Source organism: Choristoneura fumiferana, chromosome 10 (assembly GCF_025370935.1).
Source record: "Choristoneura fumiferana chromosome 10, NRCan_CFum_1, whole genome shotgun sequence".
Taxonomy (NCBI): domain Eukaryota; kingdom Metazoa; phylum Arthropoda; class Insecta; order Lepidoptera; family Tortricidae; genus Choristoneura; species Choristoneura fumiferana.
In genome coordinates, this window is record NC_133481.1 from 19,581,566 (window position 1) to 19,599,725 (window position 18,160).

Sequence of the window (18,160 nt, forward strand, 5' to 3'; positions counted from 1 at the left end):
ATTTGTATGGGCGTGCAGTCACTAAATCAACTCCGCTGCGTCACCGGATCGCCTCACTCGCGAGGTTCCCACGCGCGGACGGCGAGTGGACCACTTGGTGATAGCCCGCTGCTCGCACGCTTGCGATGCGGCGCTCATCACCCACCCTTCGTAGTAGACCACGCGAGGTCCACTCGTTGTCAACGCGGCGTCCGCCCATGAACCATCTGTCGACAACGAGTGGACGCCGAACGACGAGGCGGTGCTGGTCAGGTGCCGGGTGACCTTTAGCATAACTAGGCAGGGTGATTCGGGTGACGAGAGCACACGCATCTGGTGTGCAGCGGCCATTATAGGCTAGGCACTGACAAGTAAGGCTAGGCAATTTGTATGGAGTGGCAGCACAGCGGGCGAGGGCGAGGAATCCCGGACCCGCATTGCACATGTCACCTTGGCCGAGCGCATCCCAGACTGGCCTGCGGCGTCGCGGTGAAATGTTCGCGTTCCCGTGGCGTCCGCATAAGTGCCGAGAGGGTAAGGTCGTGTGGTTTTTATTTGGTATGCCCCTCTTGGGGGAGAGCCCGAAAGACCCCACCCGCTGCCTCGAGCGGGGACATGCACAAGGCGCATTTTCCACACGGAAAAAAGGCAATTTGTACGGAAACACCTTTTTTGGTGGATGTATATTTTGATTGCGTTGTCCTAGAAGTTTGATTTTTAAGTGCTTTAAGAGGTAGCAAGCAGACCTGAGAAATATTTGATAATGAACGATGATCTTAGGTATATGGGTTCCGTTTTTCCTTGAGTTACAGAACCCTAAAAAGGGCTGAAGGGCTGGGCTGGACTCGCCACTGGATCACAAAATTAATAAATAAATAAATATAGCACAGTTACGTGCCAACATATATTGGTATTATTAATTTTAGCCGTGTTACACGTACTACCAACATGAGTAATGCAATGCCTTCGCTGCAATCTGACCACTAATCAGGAAAATAGGAATCAATAGGTATTGCTCGGCTAGGACCGGCATGCATCTTATTCACGTAGCTGTACTACAGACAATATACAACAAAACACACAAGTAAAAAAATTAGACCTATTATTTTCCTTATAATTAGCACGCAATGTATCACTAAGTGATACTACTTTGGTTTTGTTCAAAACGTCGCACTTGTTGACGTGACAGCTGTCACAGAACGCTTCTCTCTCGTATCAAAAACTAATTACGCTCTGGTAGTTAATTCTAAATTAACAATTTGTTTTGATATCGATTCACAGCACTTAAATCTTCGTCTGGTTACAGTTTGAGGCAGTATCAAAAATACACGCTGTATAAATAATAAAAACATATAAAACTAAGGGGCTGTTTCACCGCCCATTAATTGATAAATGTTAATGCCGTCTCCGTTTCATTCCAACAAAACAAACAGAGACGGCATCACATTTATCTGTCTGATAAATTTAATCAATTGATGGTGAAACAGGGGTTATGTCTCGTCACATCCAGATTCGAACCCTACACCTCTAGTTAGTAAACCAACACCGTTGAACCACCACGCTGTTGACGGAGCTCTCGAATCTTACAATCTTATTGCGTGAGGAATTCGGACTAACGAAAAAGCCGAGCTAATCTAAAACACGCGTTTTCCCAGAGATAAGACCAAACTAGATCGATTGTTCGCCCACTAAAGTCCCCAAAAATAGAACGTTGAGCCATTTCCGAGATCCCCGAAATAAATTATGCATGAATTTTATTGGTGGATAAAAGTATATATATATCATCATCATCCCAGCCTATATACTTCCCACTGCAGGGCACAGGCCTCCCCTCAGAATGAGAGGGCTTGGGCAGTAGTTCCCACGCGGGCCCAGTGCGGCCACCATTGAATTGCTTAGCAGGTTTGTGCAGGTTTCCTCACGATGTTTTCCTTCACCGTAAAGCTCGTGGTAAATTTCAAATGTAATTCCGCACACGAATTTCGAAAAACTCAGAGGTGCGAGCCGAGGTTTGGACCCACGATCCTCTGCTTGAGAGGCCATAGGTCAAACCACTCTGCCACCACGGCTTCAGCTTCAGTCACAGTATTACATCAGACATATTTTCTGTGGGATTATTTTACGGTCATCTAAAATGATCTCCCGATATTTCGTCACAACCACTAGTCATGATTATGCTTAGACTGAAATCATGATGAAGGGGAGCTCATTTAACACGTTCGGCCCCAGTGACACAACGTGTGACTTTTTAGTTCTTACTCCTATGCCAGTGACACGTATTTGTGACTGCTGTGGGATATGCGCTATGCCTATCTTAAGAGCTTAGTGTATCGCATTCGGCTCCGGCAACGTTCCGCTGAACCCTTACGCTTTGCCAGCCTTTATGAGGTAAGTACGAATTATTTTGACACGACATGCGTGTCAGTGGCATAGGAGTAAGAACTAAAAAGTCACAGACGTTGTGTCACTGGCACCAGAATCTATTACGTCTATGACACGTATACGTGTCGCTGGCATGGCATAGAAGTGACTGCTGTGGGATATGCGTAGCGGAGGCATAGCGTAAGAGCTTATACTGGACCGTTGCCGGGGTCGAACGTGTTAAGGTATCCCATAGAGTATAATATGCAGTGATAATATGTCCATATCTTCAGGTCAATGTCGTTTTCCCAAGTAGTTTTACGGCTAAAACATTTACCAGTTCTTAGGAGACAACTCAACAGGAAAAATTATTACAACGAAAAGTTAGGCGTAGTCGCTTTATAATTAAAATAAATCTAATACTCACTTCTAGGATCAACGCGAAAGTAATAAACCATTTCGATCTTTGTCAACTATTGCACATAGGTAACAAGTCTACTTGATAATCAGTTTTTTTTAACACTATCACAACTGGTTTTTCCGTAACTTGCGCTCCAAGCAAAACACAAACGCGTACTATTCAATCCACTATAATATGAACATGCTAAGTGCAAGCAGTAGCGACATCTACCAGGTGGTTTAATAAGTTCCAACCGCCATTGTTCATTGCATCCCGTTCTAGCATGTAAATGTTTCAGGCGTGCGAATGAGACGCGGGAACAAATGTCATCATGACAGCGCCGTCACAAACCGTAAAGCAACCACACGTCACTAGTTACTAGACATTTAAAGAATGAAACTGTAATTATTACAATGCTATTGCTTGGGCCAAAACGTGGGGTTTTCCGTAAAGTTGAATGGGAAAACTGTGATTGTGTCGAACAAAAACAGGTAATATATTGCCGTTCTATGACGACATCATGTGTCTTTAGTATCTTAGTTGACGTAGAAACAAGGCGTGTCGTATATATGCTATCAAAATAAATAAATGGATGGAGTAATGTTACCAAATTCAAAATCCTTGACAAACTTATCTATCTAATACGCTTTAAACGTGCAATTTTTGTATATTTATTTATTTCCGGGATCTCGGAAACGGTTTTAACCATTTCTATGAAATTTTCTATGTAGGGGGTTTCGAGGGCGAAGAATCGGTCTAGCTTGGTCTTAGCTCTGGGAAAAAGCGCGATTTCAAGCTGTAGAAAAAAAAAACTCTGAGCAAAGTTTGGCTGCCCAGGTAGGTACTGATTATCATTAAAGTTTAAAAACTATCGCGAAATTTGCTTCGAAATCCGAATTTCACCCTGACAGTCATGTGACGTAGCCTTTAGTCTACATCGAGAAACGATGCGGCATATTTCACAGAGAGAAGAACCGCAACCGGGTCGCGCGACTTAGTGATGATATGAAATTGTTCTCGTGACGCGGTTGCTTTCATCCCTTAGATTCTACGCTAACTGAGGTGGTACCGTTCCTCTCGGTCTTGTATTAAATATAATTAGCGTAAGTGAGACGGCAAGATACGAAGTTCGATTTTCGAATTCATAACCCGCAATCATCCAGTGCGAGGGAGAAAGTGAATTTTGAATCTTTTCACTGAGTGTTAATTTGTTATTATGTTTGTGAACACCTTCAGAATTAAACAGACTCAATTCGTCATAATCTCATTTTCAAACTCTACCTAGTTTTGTTTTTAAACTTTTTTTGGTACACAATTTATTGTTGAAATGAAAATCTACCGAATTAATTAAGTCTGTTTAATTCTGAGGATCTGGAAAGAAGTTTGACAGGAATAAGGAAACAGGACTGAGTGAGGGGTAGCGTAATATATAAGACCAAAGTAGTCGACATAATAACCCGGATAGACCAACAAAAGTGGAGATGGACAGGTCACATGATACGCGATCCACAGTAGAAATGGTGCAAAATTCTTACTGACTGGTATCCCAGAGAGGGCAAGAGAAGTAGAGGACGCTAACAAACAAGATGGGAAGACACTCTTAAACTCACGGCTGGACATAATTGGAGAAGGGTAGCGCGAGACAGATCCCAATGGAAAAGGTTAGAGGAGACATAGGAGCTAACTGAGCAAACTGAGCTCCATACTCAACTATGAAGTTCAGAATAAAACGGCTTATTATATTATGTATTATTAATTCTGAGGATGCGTATGTTAGTGGACCGTATTTTATGCCTTGTACTTACACACATCACTTATATTCAGGTTGGCCCGAGTTTCGCCGTCATTCTGCGTTACACCAAGTTGCAGTACATCTGCGGAGAAAAGAGATAAGGTTAGGACTTTGGGTAGAGTATTATTTAGGGGCTGTTTCACCATCCATTGATTAGTGTTAACTGACGGTTAAATGTGATGCCGTCTCTATTTGTTTTGTTCGAATAGACGGAGACGGCATCACATTTAACCGTCAGTTAACACTAATCAATGGACGGTGAAACAGCCCCTTAGTATTTAATTATTAAGTTAACAGTTTCAGCTGCCTTAGGGCGGTTTCAGACTAGCATTATATTTGCGCGTATAAAGGTGCGGCCACATGCAGTCGCTCGTTTGCAGCGATAAATCTGATCACGTGACCCCACTTTGAATGTGATTTTGAATTTCCCGCGACTTAAAAAAGTAGCGTCAAGTCACCGCGTCGAGTAGCAGCGACAAGATGACTGCTTCGAGGAATGATCTTGGTCTTGGAAGCTGATTTCTTAATCTCATTTCGTAGCAGTCGTGACAGTGGTACAAATAAAAGAAATTGGAGTGAATGAAAAAAAAACAGTGCTTTTTGCCGAAATTGACGTTTTTTTTTCCAGCGATAAAGCTCAACATTTTCAGTTTTATCGCTATACGTCACGTGACCAGATTTGACGTTGAAAACGAGCGTCGAGCGATTTGCATGTGGCCGCGAATTAAGCTCAATTTTGGAAGCGCGTGTACGCGCATACAGGTGCCACAATATACACGTAAGCGTGTAGGTACGCACAAAAACGACCGTACACGCGCAAAAAAAGGCTACACTGAAACCACTCTTAGTTTAACGGCCGTATGACTACGCGCGACCGGCGGCGCGGCGAGCGCTTTTTCTATCCATGCCAGCTCAAAAAACTACAAATGTGTGACATGACATGACACTGCGCGTCGGCCACGCAATGAACAGAGAACACTCGTCGCGCGCGTGTTAAAAACTACTGAATTTAATACTAATCAGCATATCATCATTAAGTATTATTCCTAGGGCACTTAACAACAAATTCTAAAATGTACAAGTAAAGAACACCAAAGAACGAATAATAAAAGAAATAGAAATGTAATTCGAGCTGAAAGCGTGAGGCGCCAATTTGGCTAAAAAGCTATATTTATTTACCAATCCAGTAATTATGTAAAGAACGAAGTCAATTATTTTAAGCGGATAATTATAGAAGCTGTGGTTCAAACAATCATATTTCACTTACCTACTAAAACCAATCCCACATATATTATAAATACGAAAGCTTGTAAGTCTGGTTGTTTGTTACTTCATCACGTCTAAACCGCTCCTAATATAATTATAAAAGGACATAGGATAGTTTTTAACCCGGAAAATCGCATAGATCCCGCGGGATAGTGATAATCAAACGGATGAAATACTAAATTTCGAAGTTCAAAATTGTGATTCAGAGCCAGAAACCCAACCTACTTATGTAGATCCTTTGTAGATCGATATAGCATACTTTCGCAGTAACGTGCATCGCGATGATAAACATTCGAGAATAGAATTCTATGTGGATCGATGTGGGGTACTTTCGCAGGTACATGCGTCGCATTTTAGTACTTTAGGGATGCAGTAAATCGCAATTTTGAACTTCGAAATTCAGTATGACAGTCCACTCAAACATTTCTATACCTTTTATTATAAGTTCTGTATTGAAATCGGAAGTCCAATTACGATCAAAACAACCCACGCTACATGCAGTAAACTGTCAATGAACTAGCACTAAACATACTTAAACAATAAAATGTAAACATCAATAGCTATGTCATAAGCCGAGTTTAGATTTGCAAGAAAAATCGTGCAAGTTGCATTACATTGCGGCGCTCGATTGAAAACTACAAACTCGTTGGCTTTACGTCCTCGCAATGTAATACAACTTGCACGATTTTTCTTGCAAATCTAAACTCGGCTTTAGATACGATTGATCAGTAAATTTAGGTACCATCAGCCAAATAAGTGGTCCATCAATTTTTAAACAAGTTCCTATCAAATGAATATGTCGCTAAAGTCGAACTTTCAAGTTGACAGACACGTCTATTGGTATTGTTTTATCACATGTAAACGATTATAAACTTTATCCTCCTAAGTCCTCGCGTACTTTATAAAGGATCAATTAACACTAAAGATAACGGCTGAATGTACTTTATAAAGTACAAATTGTTCATTGAATAAAGAATAACAAAGCATGTCAACCACGTCTAGGTCTTAAACGCTAAGTTTGTTAAAAAATGACAGGACTCAGGAGGGTTAGGGCGGTAGACCACATATTGGGCTGATGGTACCAGACGTGTCGTCAGAGGTTATTTAAAGCTGTGTAAATAAGCGTGCTAATCATCGCTAACATCAATGACGTTTTGGTTTTGATACGACAAGTAATGTCATAGAACCATGTTTGCTTTACAATCGCCAAGTAGCATTTGGTCCGGGGTCATGTTCGTTCAAATTCAAATTCAAATCATTTATTCAGTGAATAGGCCGCAATGGGCACTGTCAATTTTTAAACTACCAGCGGTTTCGGAAAGACCATCATTGCCAAGAAGAATGCGCCGCAAGAAACTTGGCGTTGTAAATATTTAACAAAAAAATATTTAAGCAGGCGTTACTTTGCGGAGGTCCATATCAATGTAATATTTTAATACCATCTATGTAACACGCACGGCTAAACAATAAAGTTTATTCTATTCTATTCTGTTCTATTAATGAACTGAAACAATACGGTATTTGACAACTCCTTAATTTGCCATATCTTATTTTGAAAATATAGATATACAGATAGTGTTTAGCGAAGAGAAAATTTAAATCGGTTCAAAATTGGATTTTTTGAAAAATCTGTATACCTGTCTCTTTCTCAAACGCTTTTCTCTATGCAGCATGTATGGCGGTATTGGCGTGTGACGTCACATGCCAGTAAGTCTTTCTCTGTCTAATCTTGAATTTCAAACCATTATAACTTTGTTATTTGTAAAGGTAGCTTAAAAATTGTTTCTCTATTCGATAACAGGCATTGTGAATTTTTAATTTATAAAACATATACAAAATAGTCAAATACCGTATTAGGTACTTACTCACCCGCGACCTTATTATAGCAACGTTTATGCAAGGAATGTGTGTTCATGCAGTTCCTCCACTTCCACACTGTAAGATAATAAATAACACACACAAATTACACAAACCCATCTATCACCACTACCCAACTAACTCAACCGCTCATATTCAGAGCAATACAACCGTTCACCATGCTACCAGATGTTCTTACAGTGTGGAAGTGGAGTAACTGCATGAACACACATTTCTTGCATAAACGTAGCTATCAAAGGGTCTCGGGTGAGCAAATTGTTTCAGTTCATTAGATATTTCTAATCATCCATCATCAATAATTTCAAACCTTCTTAAGAATCCTGTCTGTCTCTGTATCATATAAACCGCCAATAGAACGGCTACGAATATTTAGGCTAGGTTCACACGGCGACTATTCGAGGTAAAAAATATGTCTCGAATACGAGATTCCCATACATAAATGCCGTGTGACCGATTTTCAAAGTTGCCATACAAATTTTGTAGTTACAGCGATATTCGATAAAATCGCGTGTACGGTATAAGGGCAAAATTGCGCCGTGTGAACCTAGCCTTATTTTAAAACGACGGAAACCATTCGAATTTATCGAAACCATCAAGATAAATAAACAAGTCCCTGTAGACCATGTTCAATTATAATTGCCTCGGTAACTTCCGACCTTTAAAGGGCTTAAAAGGCGGCGGCGGGACAATTTGCGGCTTGCGGGCCTGTTTGGCCAGCCTTGTCTGAGCCGGTCTGTGAGGTTTTTTATTTATTAAAAGTTCAAAAGGAAATGGTGGTTCAAGTAGACGTCGAGTAAATAAAACTCACGTCTACGCCACGGTTGTGAACTAACAATGACGTTGATAATTGCGTGTTTCCCTTTATCTACTGCAGGGTTTCTCAAAGTGGGGTACGCGAACCCCTAGGGGTTCGTTATTCGACGGTGGGGGGTTCGCGACAAGGTTTACGTGGTGGTGGCTGCAAGACTGGGAAGATGATTAAGATTGGTTTTTGGAGTCTTTTATATATGTATGTATGTATGTAAACTCTTTATTGTACAAAATAAGTAAACATACACAGATGACAAACAATGAAATATATGTACAAAGGCGAACTTAAAATAAATAATATAGGTACATTATAATATTATGATGATGATTGAAATAAAAATAACCTTAGTTTCTCCAACAGTCAATTTTATTACTTTCTTTGCGGGGGGGGGGGGAGATAGGGGTTCGCTGTCATCTAGAAACTTTAACAGGGGTACGTGGAGCCATAAGTTTGAGAAACCCTGATCTACTGCGTCAGATATTTGGACTGGACAATGAGTCTACTCATTGAGTAGGGTTGTCAAACTACGAAACTCGAAACTAAGTTCGTATCGTACCGTCCCTCTCGCTCTCGTATTAAACAGTATAAGTGTCAGAGGGACCGCACGACACGAACTTCGAGTTTCGTAGTAGCCCTGCTGGCCCTATGGTACGACACGAACTTCGATTCTAGTATTTCGTAGTAGCCCCCCTGGTTTACTCATCGTAGAGGCGGGTGATTGATGATTGCATTGCAATGACTATAACGACTGAGATGCGGTGTGGCAACAAATTTGGGGGAGAACAGAAGTGGCCACTTTTTAGGATTCCGTGCTGCCAAGGGAAAAACCGGAACACTTATAGGGTCACTTTATTGTCCATCTGTCCGTCTGTCAAGACCCTTTATTTCAGGAACGCGTGAAGTATCAATCTGAAATAATACCGAATACTCATATCTGCTGCTAAAGTGGCAGTGGGCGGGGCACATTGCTCGTAGGAGTGATGGCCGATAGGGTCAGAAGGTTCTCGAATGGCGCCCGCGGACCGGGAGACGAGCTGTCGGTACCTACTCGGTAGGCCTCCAACAAGATGGAGCGACGACCTGGTTAAGATCGCGGGATCGCGTTGGATGCGTAAAACACAAGACCGGTCTGAGTGGAGAGCCTTGGGGGAGGCCTATGTCCAGCAGTGGACGTCTTTCGGCTGACATGATGATGATGATGATGACTCATAGCTGCTAGTAATAAGTCAACGCCATCATTAAAAAGGTGTTTCCATACAAATTACTATAACCAAATAACCCACAAATAACTTATAGAGTCATAATCATCATCCCAGCCTATATACGTCCCACTGCTGGGCACAGGCCTCCTCTCAGAATGAGAGGGCTTGGGCCGTAGTTTCCACGCGGGCCCAGTGCGGATTGGGAACTTCACACACACCATTGAATTGCTTTGCAGGTTTGTGCAGGTTTCCTCACGATGTTTTCCTTCACCGTAAAGCTCGTGGTAAATTTCAACTTTTTTTAAAATTCGAAAAACTCAGAGGTGCGACCCGGGGTTTGAACCCACGATCCTCTGTTTGAGAGGCCATAGGTCAAACCACTCGGCCACCACGGCTTTTTATATGTATACACTTATAGAGTACTTCTAGTTTTTTGGCACAACTAATAAGAAGACTGAAATCTGGATGTCTTGATTCTTTACGTCTGTCTATGTCAGGAACCATCAAATATAACCCCACTGCGTACATTTTGCTTAGAAGAGGGGCTTTGCTAAAACTGGATATTCATAGATACCTACCTACACACATTATTTGGACAAAACCTGGTGGCTCGTGCTGAGGTATCTACTTTAAACTGATACAAAATATTTTATATGTTTTTTGAGTAGGTTTAATTTTTGCTATAATTTTCTTTTTGAATATACATACTTACATGTAACGAACGCAACTGGCGTAATTTTCCCAAGCCCTAGCTCCAATAACGCGCTGATTTGCCGACATCTCATTACGTATGCCGCCGGCGCAAGCGCCGTCACGGCCTAAACTATTGTTGAACGCCGACGGCACAACCCAGCGTTAAAAAAAAAAAGTAATATTTGCATCAACTGTGTGTCTTTTTGATTGTATTTTCACTTTTGGGTTTTTTTTCCGAATCGGCTGATACATGATCTATTGTGAAAGAAAAAGTAGCCTAACAACGCGCGGAAAAAAAATAGAATTGGCAACATATTAAAAAATAAATTCTGTCACCACTACGTTAATAGGGTCGCTCACTTGCGCGCAAATATTCGTATACCGCTCAAATGTTCACCAATGTGAAGCGCCGTTAGAAATTTATTCGCAAAATCAAGATTTGCAAAAGGGTTCGTATAGTATAATAGTTATTTATGTGGCTGGTGCATAATGAGAGGCATTAAAGTACGAGTGTGGTTTGGCTCGTTTCATAATAAGATCACACGAGTGTTTTAATGCCTAATTATGTATATAGCCGCATACATAACTATCTACATGCATATCATAAGTTTTCTATAATATGTTCAGATATGGCCTGTATTTTGACTTTGACTTGACTTGACTTTGACTTTGACTTTGAATAATAATTATTATCTACATGCATGTCATAAGTTTTCTACAATATGTACAGATATGCATTGTTAAAAAAAGTATTACCGATACTTTAATGTAAACATTAAGATGCACTGTACTTTAATGTGAACATTAAGATACCACGCCCCCGCAGATACCAAGTTTCTTAATAAAGGCCATTTGATAGTCGTTTCTGAACATATAATAGGGAAGTTATGATATGCATGTAGATAAATATGTATAATAAAACAGACAATAATAGTGACAACTAGTGACAGACAGTGACAGACAAGTGACTATGGGGTTTCAGGATTTCAGCTACATTTGTTTTTTCTGGGGGACATTCTTTCCCGGCCCGGATAATACCGGGATGGAAATACCGATCCTGTTTTTCGTATACACGCCCATAGAAGCTCCCTGTCAGTTTCTATGGGCGTGTACACAAAAAACAGGGTCGGTATTTCCATGTCGGTGTTACCCGGGCCGGGAAAGAGTGTCACCCTTTTTTCTGATATCGGATAGGAACTGTCGAGAAGAATGCCAAGTTGCGCTTACTCCGGACCGTACATGGGCCACACATGCGCCGTGGTGGTCACATATATGTACACATACGTCCAGTAGCGGTTTAGCAAACAACAGCTTTTTAAGGAGGTCCATAACCTCAACCTAAGACTATTTTAGTTTAGTAGCATTTATGCCCACCAAAGAACTTCGGGGCTTACCCGAACACATCGCGAAAACTAGCGACTTGTGTAAAAAATAACAATGGCCATGTTGATCTAGAAAAGTTTTATGACAAAGCGAACGCCTGGATGTTTTGCTGGAACGTAGTTTTTGCTGTATTTTGCGTAGTTATCCTTATTTCGCACATTCAGAAGAGAACGAATCGTGTGCATAAAAAAAACTAACTCAAGACAAATTCAAGACGCCATGTCGAGAGTTCTCGAAAGAGCCGAAGTCATAGCAGGGGTGTTATTCTCAATACAAAGCTCGCTCGTGGATTCAGCGCTGTTTGAATTAGTGATGTAACGAATGTCATTTTTTTGAACATTCGCGAATGCGAATATCTGCTGCCGACATTCGCGAATGCGAATATTTAGTTTTTCGTTCTGGCGCCAAATTGTCTATGGCAGTCTCGTTCGAGTGAAGTGCGTCCGTTTGTATTTTGTTCCGAGAATTACCGAGTATATACGCACGCATCGCGAAGTAAATAAATAAATACTTAATACCAAATGATTAGGTGAATACTGATAATGTGATTACAAGGTTGTTATTTTTTTTTTATAAAAAACATAAGATATGAATGTATTTTGATTTTATTAACCTACTATTATTTAATAATTGTATTTTTTTCTGATATTCATTGAAATTACTTTTTTTAGATTTGGATGTAATTTCGTTTTCCTACTCAGAATCTACACTTTCGATTGTAATAGGAGAAAAAGTGTCCCAAGATTTTTTATTCCATTACGCTACTGTTTTCGTACACTTTCCTATGGCGGCAGTGTAATGGATAACACAAAATTATATGAAAAACCTGGGACACTTCTTTTCTCCTATTACAATCGAAACTGCTCCTGCCTGATTCAGAGTAGGAAATATCATCCAAATGTAAAAAAAAAACAATAACTTTTTCTGAACCCGCCCTTTTATGTACGTAGGTTACCTACACTTAAAACTTTACAGCGGTCTGAACTGTAACGTTGAATTTTTTATTGATAAATAAATAAACTCCTGCTTGTGATTGAAATTCTCAATGTGTTGCGAATCAAGTTTATTATTTGTGTGCCGAACTATGCCAGTTTAATTATGAGTTATGACCAATAGCTAGTAATTTAATGTTAGCGTCCTTCACTGATGTCATCATCATTATGATATGAAAAACAATTTTAGCAGATTTTGTACTAGCCCATAACGTACAAATTGTTTAAATTTAACGCATTCACTTTCACTGCCACCGACGCATATATGCGTTTTCGGAACATCATAATTCTTCATAATTATTCATACATTTTGAACGCACATGTGCGTCGGTGGCACCGGCACCTGTAGGAGGCAGGTGGCAGTCAGGCAGTGAATGCGTTAATAGGAAAGGAAGGACCGCAAAGAACAACACGCTCGCTGCTCCCCCCAATGCCCATAAACTATCACGTCTATCCGTCGCTCCATTTCGACGTGAAAGACGGACAAACATACAAACACACACACTTTCACTTATAATATTAGTATGGATTATACACTACAAATGGGCTCATACAACGCCTCAGGATGCCAAGGAAAATATTGGCACAAGTTACCATTTCAGAATTTTACCCTATTAACACAGTTTCAGGTTCAGGTTAACAGGTTCTCGAGTGGAGACCGCGGATGTCCTATGGCTGACATGATGATGATGATGATGATGGTGACCGTATTAACTGAACACCAGCGGGCAGTGGGGGGGAGCTGGAGGGAGATCTCCGACGCAAAAAGACGGATTTTATAAGTTTCCCGCGACTGTTTGTCTGTGGGTAGCTTTCAAACGGACGGACTGATTTCAATTCGATTTTTTTCACATGAAAGCGAGTTTACTCGATGGCTCATTAAAATCGATTAAGCTGGGGATCGGCAACGCGCGGCCCGAGACCTACCTCGTTGCGGCCCGCGACTGTTTTGTATTATCACTTGGTCCACTACAATAGGTAACTAGATAGATATCTATTAGGTACAAAATTATCTTACGTGTGGCCCGCCTTTTTTTCACTATTTGGCCCATGTCTGCCAAAAGGTTGCACTCTTTGATTAAGCCGTTTTTTTATTCAGATATTAAACCTTGCAATGACAATGTCGGGGGGATTTTCAACTTTTTTTAGTTAGTTATTTAATTTAAAGATTAATTTTGTAATACATAATGTAAGGAACGCGGTGGTTATTGAGACGCCAGTTGTAGATGTGCGTAAAATAACCTTTTTTATTATGTAAACCTTAGATTATATACATCATTTTTGTCGCTGATACAAGCAATATGTGTTTATGTACCAGTAAACTAGTGTGTTACTGCTAAGCACTGACCCATTGCCATACTACAATTTGTTTGGATTGTAAAGTAGTGACAGATCTAAATAGATAGAAAAATCTAGTTCTGCCGCTATAGTTTTTCCGATAAGGCAAACACTGCGACCCAAAACAACCAGCCTAGTAAAACAACTTCAGAAATAAATGTTAAGCTTTCCTGATGTGTCTAATTTCGCTCCCACGCTTACAAATACGAAAACTTGTTCTGTACATTTTCCTTTATTGATATAAGTAGCTCTATGATATCGCACCTCCAGTCCAAGTGATATCTATTATCCTTATTAATTGAATCCAGAAAATGCCTTAATGTTTGTTCATAAGGATAATACTGAATACAATTCAGCTTGCTTTTTATTATTAATATTACTTCACATGTTCAGTTAATAATATGAAGTTTTTGGTTATAAAAAATTCCGTCAAGTAGCGCCGTTCCGTCCGGCAATATTCTTAAGGGCTGGTGGATACATACAACTTTTCTCCGGCTTTAACTGCTCCGGGTTCCCTGCTCGAAAAACTCACCCCTCGCCACTGGTAGGTGAACTGTATTTTGTCTGAATTGTAAACTTACTATAATATATGAGTCCGATTCCTAAATAAATGATTTAATTATTGAATCAATCCCGCAAGGTCGTTGACTTGCGATCGCGGCGTGACAAAGTGTGTAGTTTAGTGCGCGATCGTAAAAATAAGTAGCATTCTGCGTCTTGTTTTTGTGCGTATTAATAGATTTATGAAAATCAAGATTCGGTTAGTCAATACGATTATATATGGTCGTGTTTGCTGCCAAAACACAACGGCCAAGATTACACCAGACTCTAAAGTAACACTGTAAGTAAGTACGAAGTACTTCTAACTGTGTATTATACTAGCTTTTCAGCGGTCTTTAAAAAAGGATTTAAAAAAATCTGGCATGTGCGAGTCCGGCTCGCGCACCGAGGCTTCCGTGCCAATTTTTAGGTATTTATCCAGTGTTAGCAGAGCCCCTCTCCTAAGCAAAATGTACGCAGTGTGGGGTCATTTTAGACTGTTAATAACATAGACACACACATGAAGTTTTTTTTTGTAAATCATCAAACAAAAAAGTGTGGAAATACAGGTATGTTTTGGGATTGACAGACGTACGTGTTTCGAGTACGTGTCACACTCGCACATGAAAGGATGCTTATTTATCACCACGTACTCTTTAATGCATTCACTGCCACCTGACTTCACAGGTGCCACCGACGCACATGTGCGTTCAAAATGTATGAATAAATTATGACAGCAGCACTGGGCGTAGTTCCGAAAACGCATATAAGCGTTGGTGACGGTGAATGCGTTAGAGAAAGAAAGGAATCGGCGGCTGCCGCAACACGCGCACTACACGCCACCGCTCTGCTCGCGGGTCTACCCGACGAAACTAACACCGGCGTAAACTACCCGCATTTTTATCGAGTAGTGCGCGTGTTGCGGCAGCCGCCGAGTCGCGTGCTCCTAAGAAGGGCTACGAAATAGCCCGAAACATGTCCAGCTAAACTCGATTTAAGACGTGAGTTATCCGTTACAATATAATTTAATATGAGTGAGTCTCACGGTAGTTTCATGTTCAAACTTGTGATTATAGTTATTCAAATAATTAGTCAACTAAAAATATTCGAATAATGCTCATCACTGATGCAGACAGCTACATATATTTATATGGTGAGCGTGCAATCGGAAGTCAAATGCTAGTTTAAAACGCTTCTCTCGATTGGCGCGGCTTCAAAGGAATGTAAGCAAGGAAAAAGAAATTGTATGCGAGCATAGTCGAAGGGCAGGCAGTAGTTTAATTGTGTCTGGTCAAAACTAACTAGTAGCTGAAACCGAAACCAATTTTTGATTTCTGTAATATTTTTGGACTATTTTGGTGTATCTTCTCTTATATTTTTATCTTTTATTATATTATATTTTATCTTATCTTATAATTTGGTGTATCTTACATTTATATCATTAAATGAGCAATTCTTGTTTATTTATTTATTTCGAGGATCCCGGAAACGGCTGGAACTATTTCGATGAAATTTGATATGTATGTAGGTGTTTTCAGAGACGAGCAATCGATCTAGCTTGGTCTATCTCTGGGAAAACGCGTGTCCTCGAATTCCAGCCCGAGCGAAGCTCAGTCGTCTAGGTACTATTTTTATAAACTTGCTTCCATTTTAGGTTTTATAAATTATGTGTTTCTAACTTTTATAAAATGATACTTTTTTTTAAAAAGTAAATGTTAATATGAAATAACAACGTAGCGACGACAAATTAGCAGAATGCAGAGCAGCAAAGCTACTACGAAACTCGAAACTTGAAGTTCGTGTCGTGCGGTCCCTCTGACACTTATACTATTTAATACGAGAGCGAGAGGGACCGCACGACACGAACTTCGAGTTTCAAGTTTCGTAGTAGCCCTGCAGTACACCACTCCACGACCCTGAATGCTCCCAAACGAAAACTCGACCCAGTTTCGCTGTCGGTCCTAGTCCGCCATTTTTCTAACTCAAAACGCCAAAACCAACCACTGCTTATCCCACTAATATTACAAATGCGAAAGTTTGTAAGTCTGTTTGTTTGTTTGTTACTTCATCACGTCTAAACCACTGAACCGATTTGATGAAATCCGGTATACAGGTAGTTTAGAGTCCCGGAGAAGGACATAGGATAGTTTTCCGGAAAATTGCATAATTCCCGCGGGAGAGCGATACCTAAATGAATTCTGCGCGGACGTAGTCGCGGGCGCGGGTAGCGGCCAGTTAAACTATAATTTAATAAACAGGAAAGTCGACAGTCTCAGTGGTCGAAGTGAGTCACACGTGTTTGTTGAGGTGAGAGCATGAATCTCTATGATGACTAGGCATTTGCGAAATGGCATATTTGCTAGCGGGCCGCATCTTGAAGCACATAGAAATAATACAGAATACCTACAGCTTCCCGGGGAAGAATAAAAAGTTGGCTCTCTATGCTGCTGTAACTTCTAAAAACTCTTTAGTGCACCTCTATAATCCTTAAGGAATATCTTCACAAAATTTCAACTAGATTCAGTGGTTGATTTACTGTTATTCAGTATAAATGGAAAATCGTTAATCGTCGTTTTGAATTCTAATAAAAAAACCGTGCAAAGTGAATTTTGTTAACCTGTGCTTAGGGCTTTAGGCTGAAAGATATTTAGAATAATTATTTTTCGTAATTGGGCGTTTTCAAAAAAAGTGTACCTTTTCTTTTTTTTAATTTTTGAAAAAACATGGTTTTTCCTACTCAGAATCAAGAGCACAATCGATTCCGATCGTTTAAAAAATGTCCCCATTTTTTCATACAAAATTTTATGAGTCAGTTGTCACGCTCATAATGACTGTATGAAAAAAGAAAACGGCAAAAACTGTCATTTTTTTAAACTATCGGAATCGATTGTGCTCTTGATTCTGATTAGGAAAACCATATTTTTCCAAAATTTCAAAGAAAAGGGTACACTTTTTTTTAAAACGCCCAATTATTTAAGGCCTAATGAACAGCAAATTCAGTAGTGCGTGCATTCTTTGAGTCACTGCTTTACAGCTAGAGCTAGGTAAATCACTTCAGCCTTGAAGCGTTTATAATGTATGCGTAATGTATTTAAATAAATGGCATTCATCCGAGTGTCAATTGGCTGTGTCATGTTTTTGACTACGTTTCGCACACACGAAAATGCAAGGCTTGTGCTTAGCTGAACCCTAAGGTCTGAAATAAATTGGGCGACCGTCAGATTACTAGTCAAATAATTATTTGACCTATTTGTACGACAGGTACGGTAACGTTTCGTGTGCTCTGCCTACCCCATTTGGGAATACAGGCGTGATGTTTGTGTGTGTTGTGCGACAGCTATTTTTTTTTTATACGTTTCGCACGCACGAAAATGCAATTTGTCGATCACTTGCATCTAAAATAAACTGGCCGACCCTCAGAATACACCGCGATACATACGAGGGCTGAATGATAAGTCTGATAATAATAAAAATATTTTCGGCCAAAGTAAATATTTATTTTTCAACGTAGTCTCAGTCTACATT

The 18,160-nt window shown here is 40.2% G+C and overlaps 1 protein-coding gene across 5 annotated transcripts in view; it reads right to left on the reverse strand.

Moving 5' to 3' along the window:
- The window catches only part of LOC141432258 (embryonic polarity protein dorsal-like), a 76,108-nt gene that overhangs the window by 42,107 nt on the left and 15,841 nt on the right, over positions 1–18,160 (reverse strand). For 4 of the 5 annotated variants that reach the window (XM_074093801.1, XM_074093800.1, XM_074093798.1 and 1 more), the window contains one exon: positions 4,546–4,614. In XM_074093801.1, the coding sequence (XP_073949902.1) occupies positions 4,546–4,614 (69 nt within the window). Of the gene's footprint in view, positions 1–2,767; positions 2,915–4,545; positions 4,615–18,160 lie in introns of those variants that run through there. The other variant, XM_074093797.1, reaches the window with a different exon arrangement.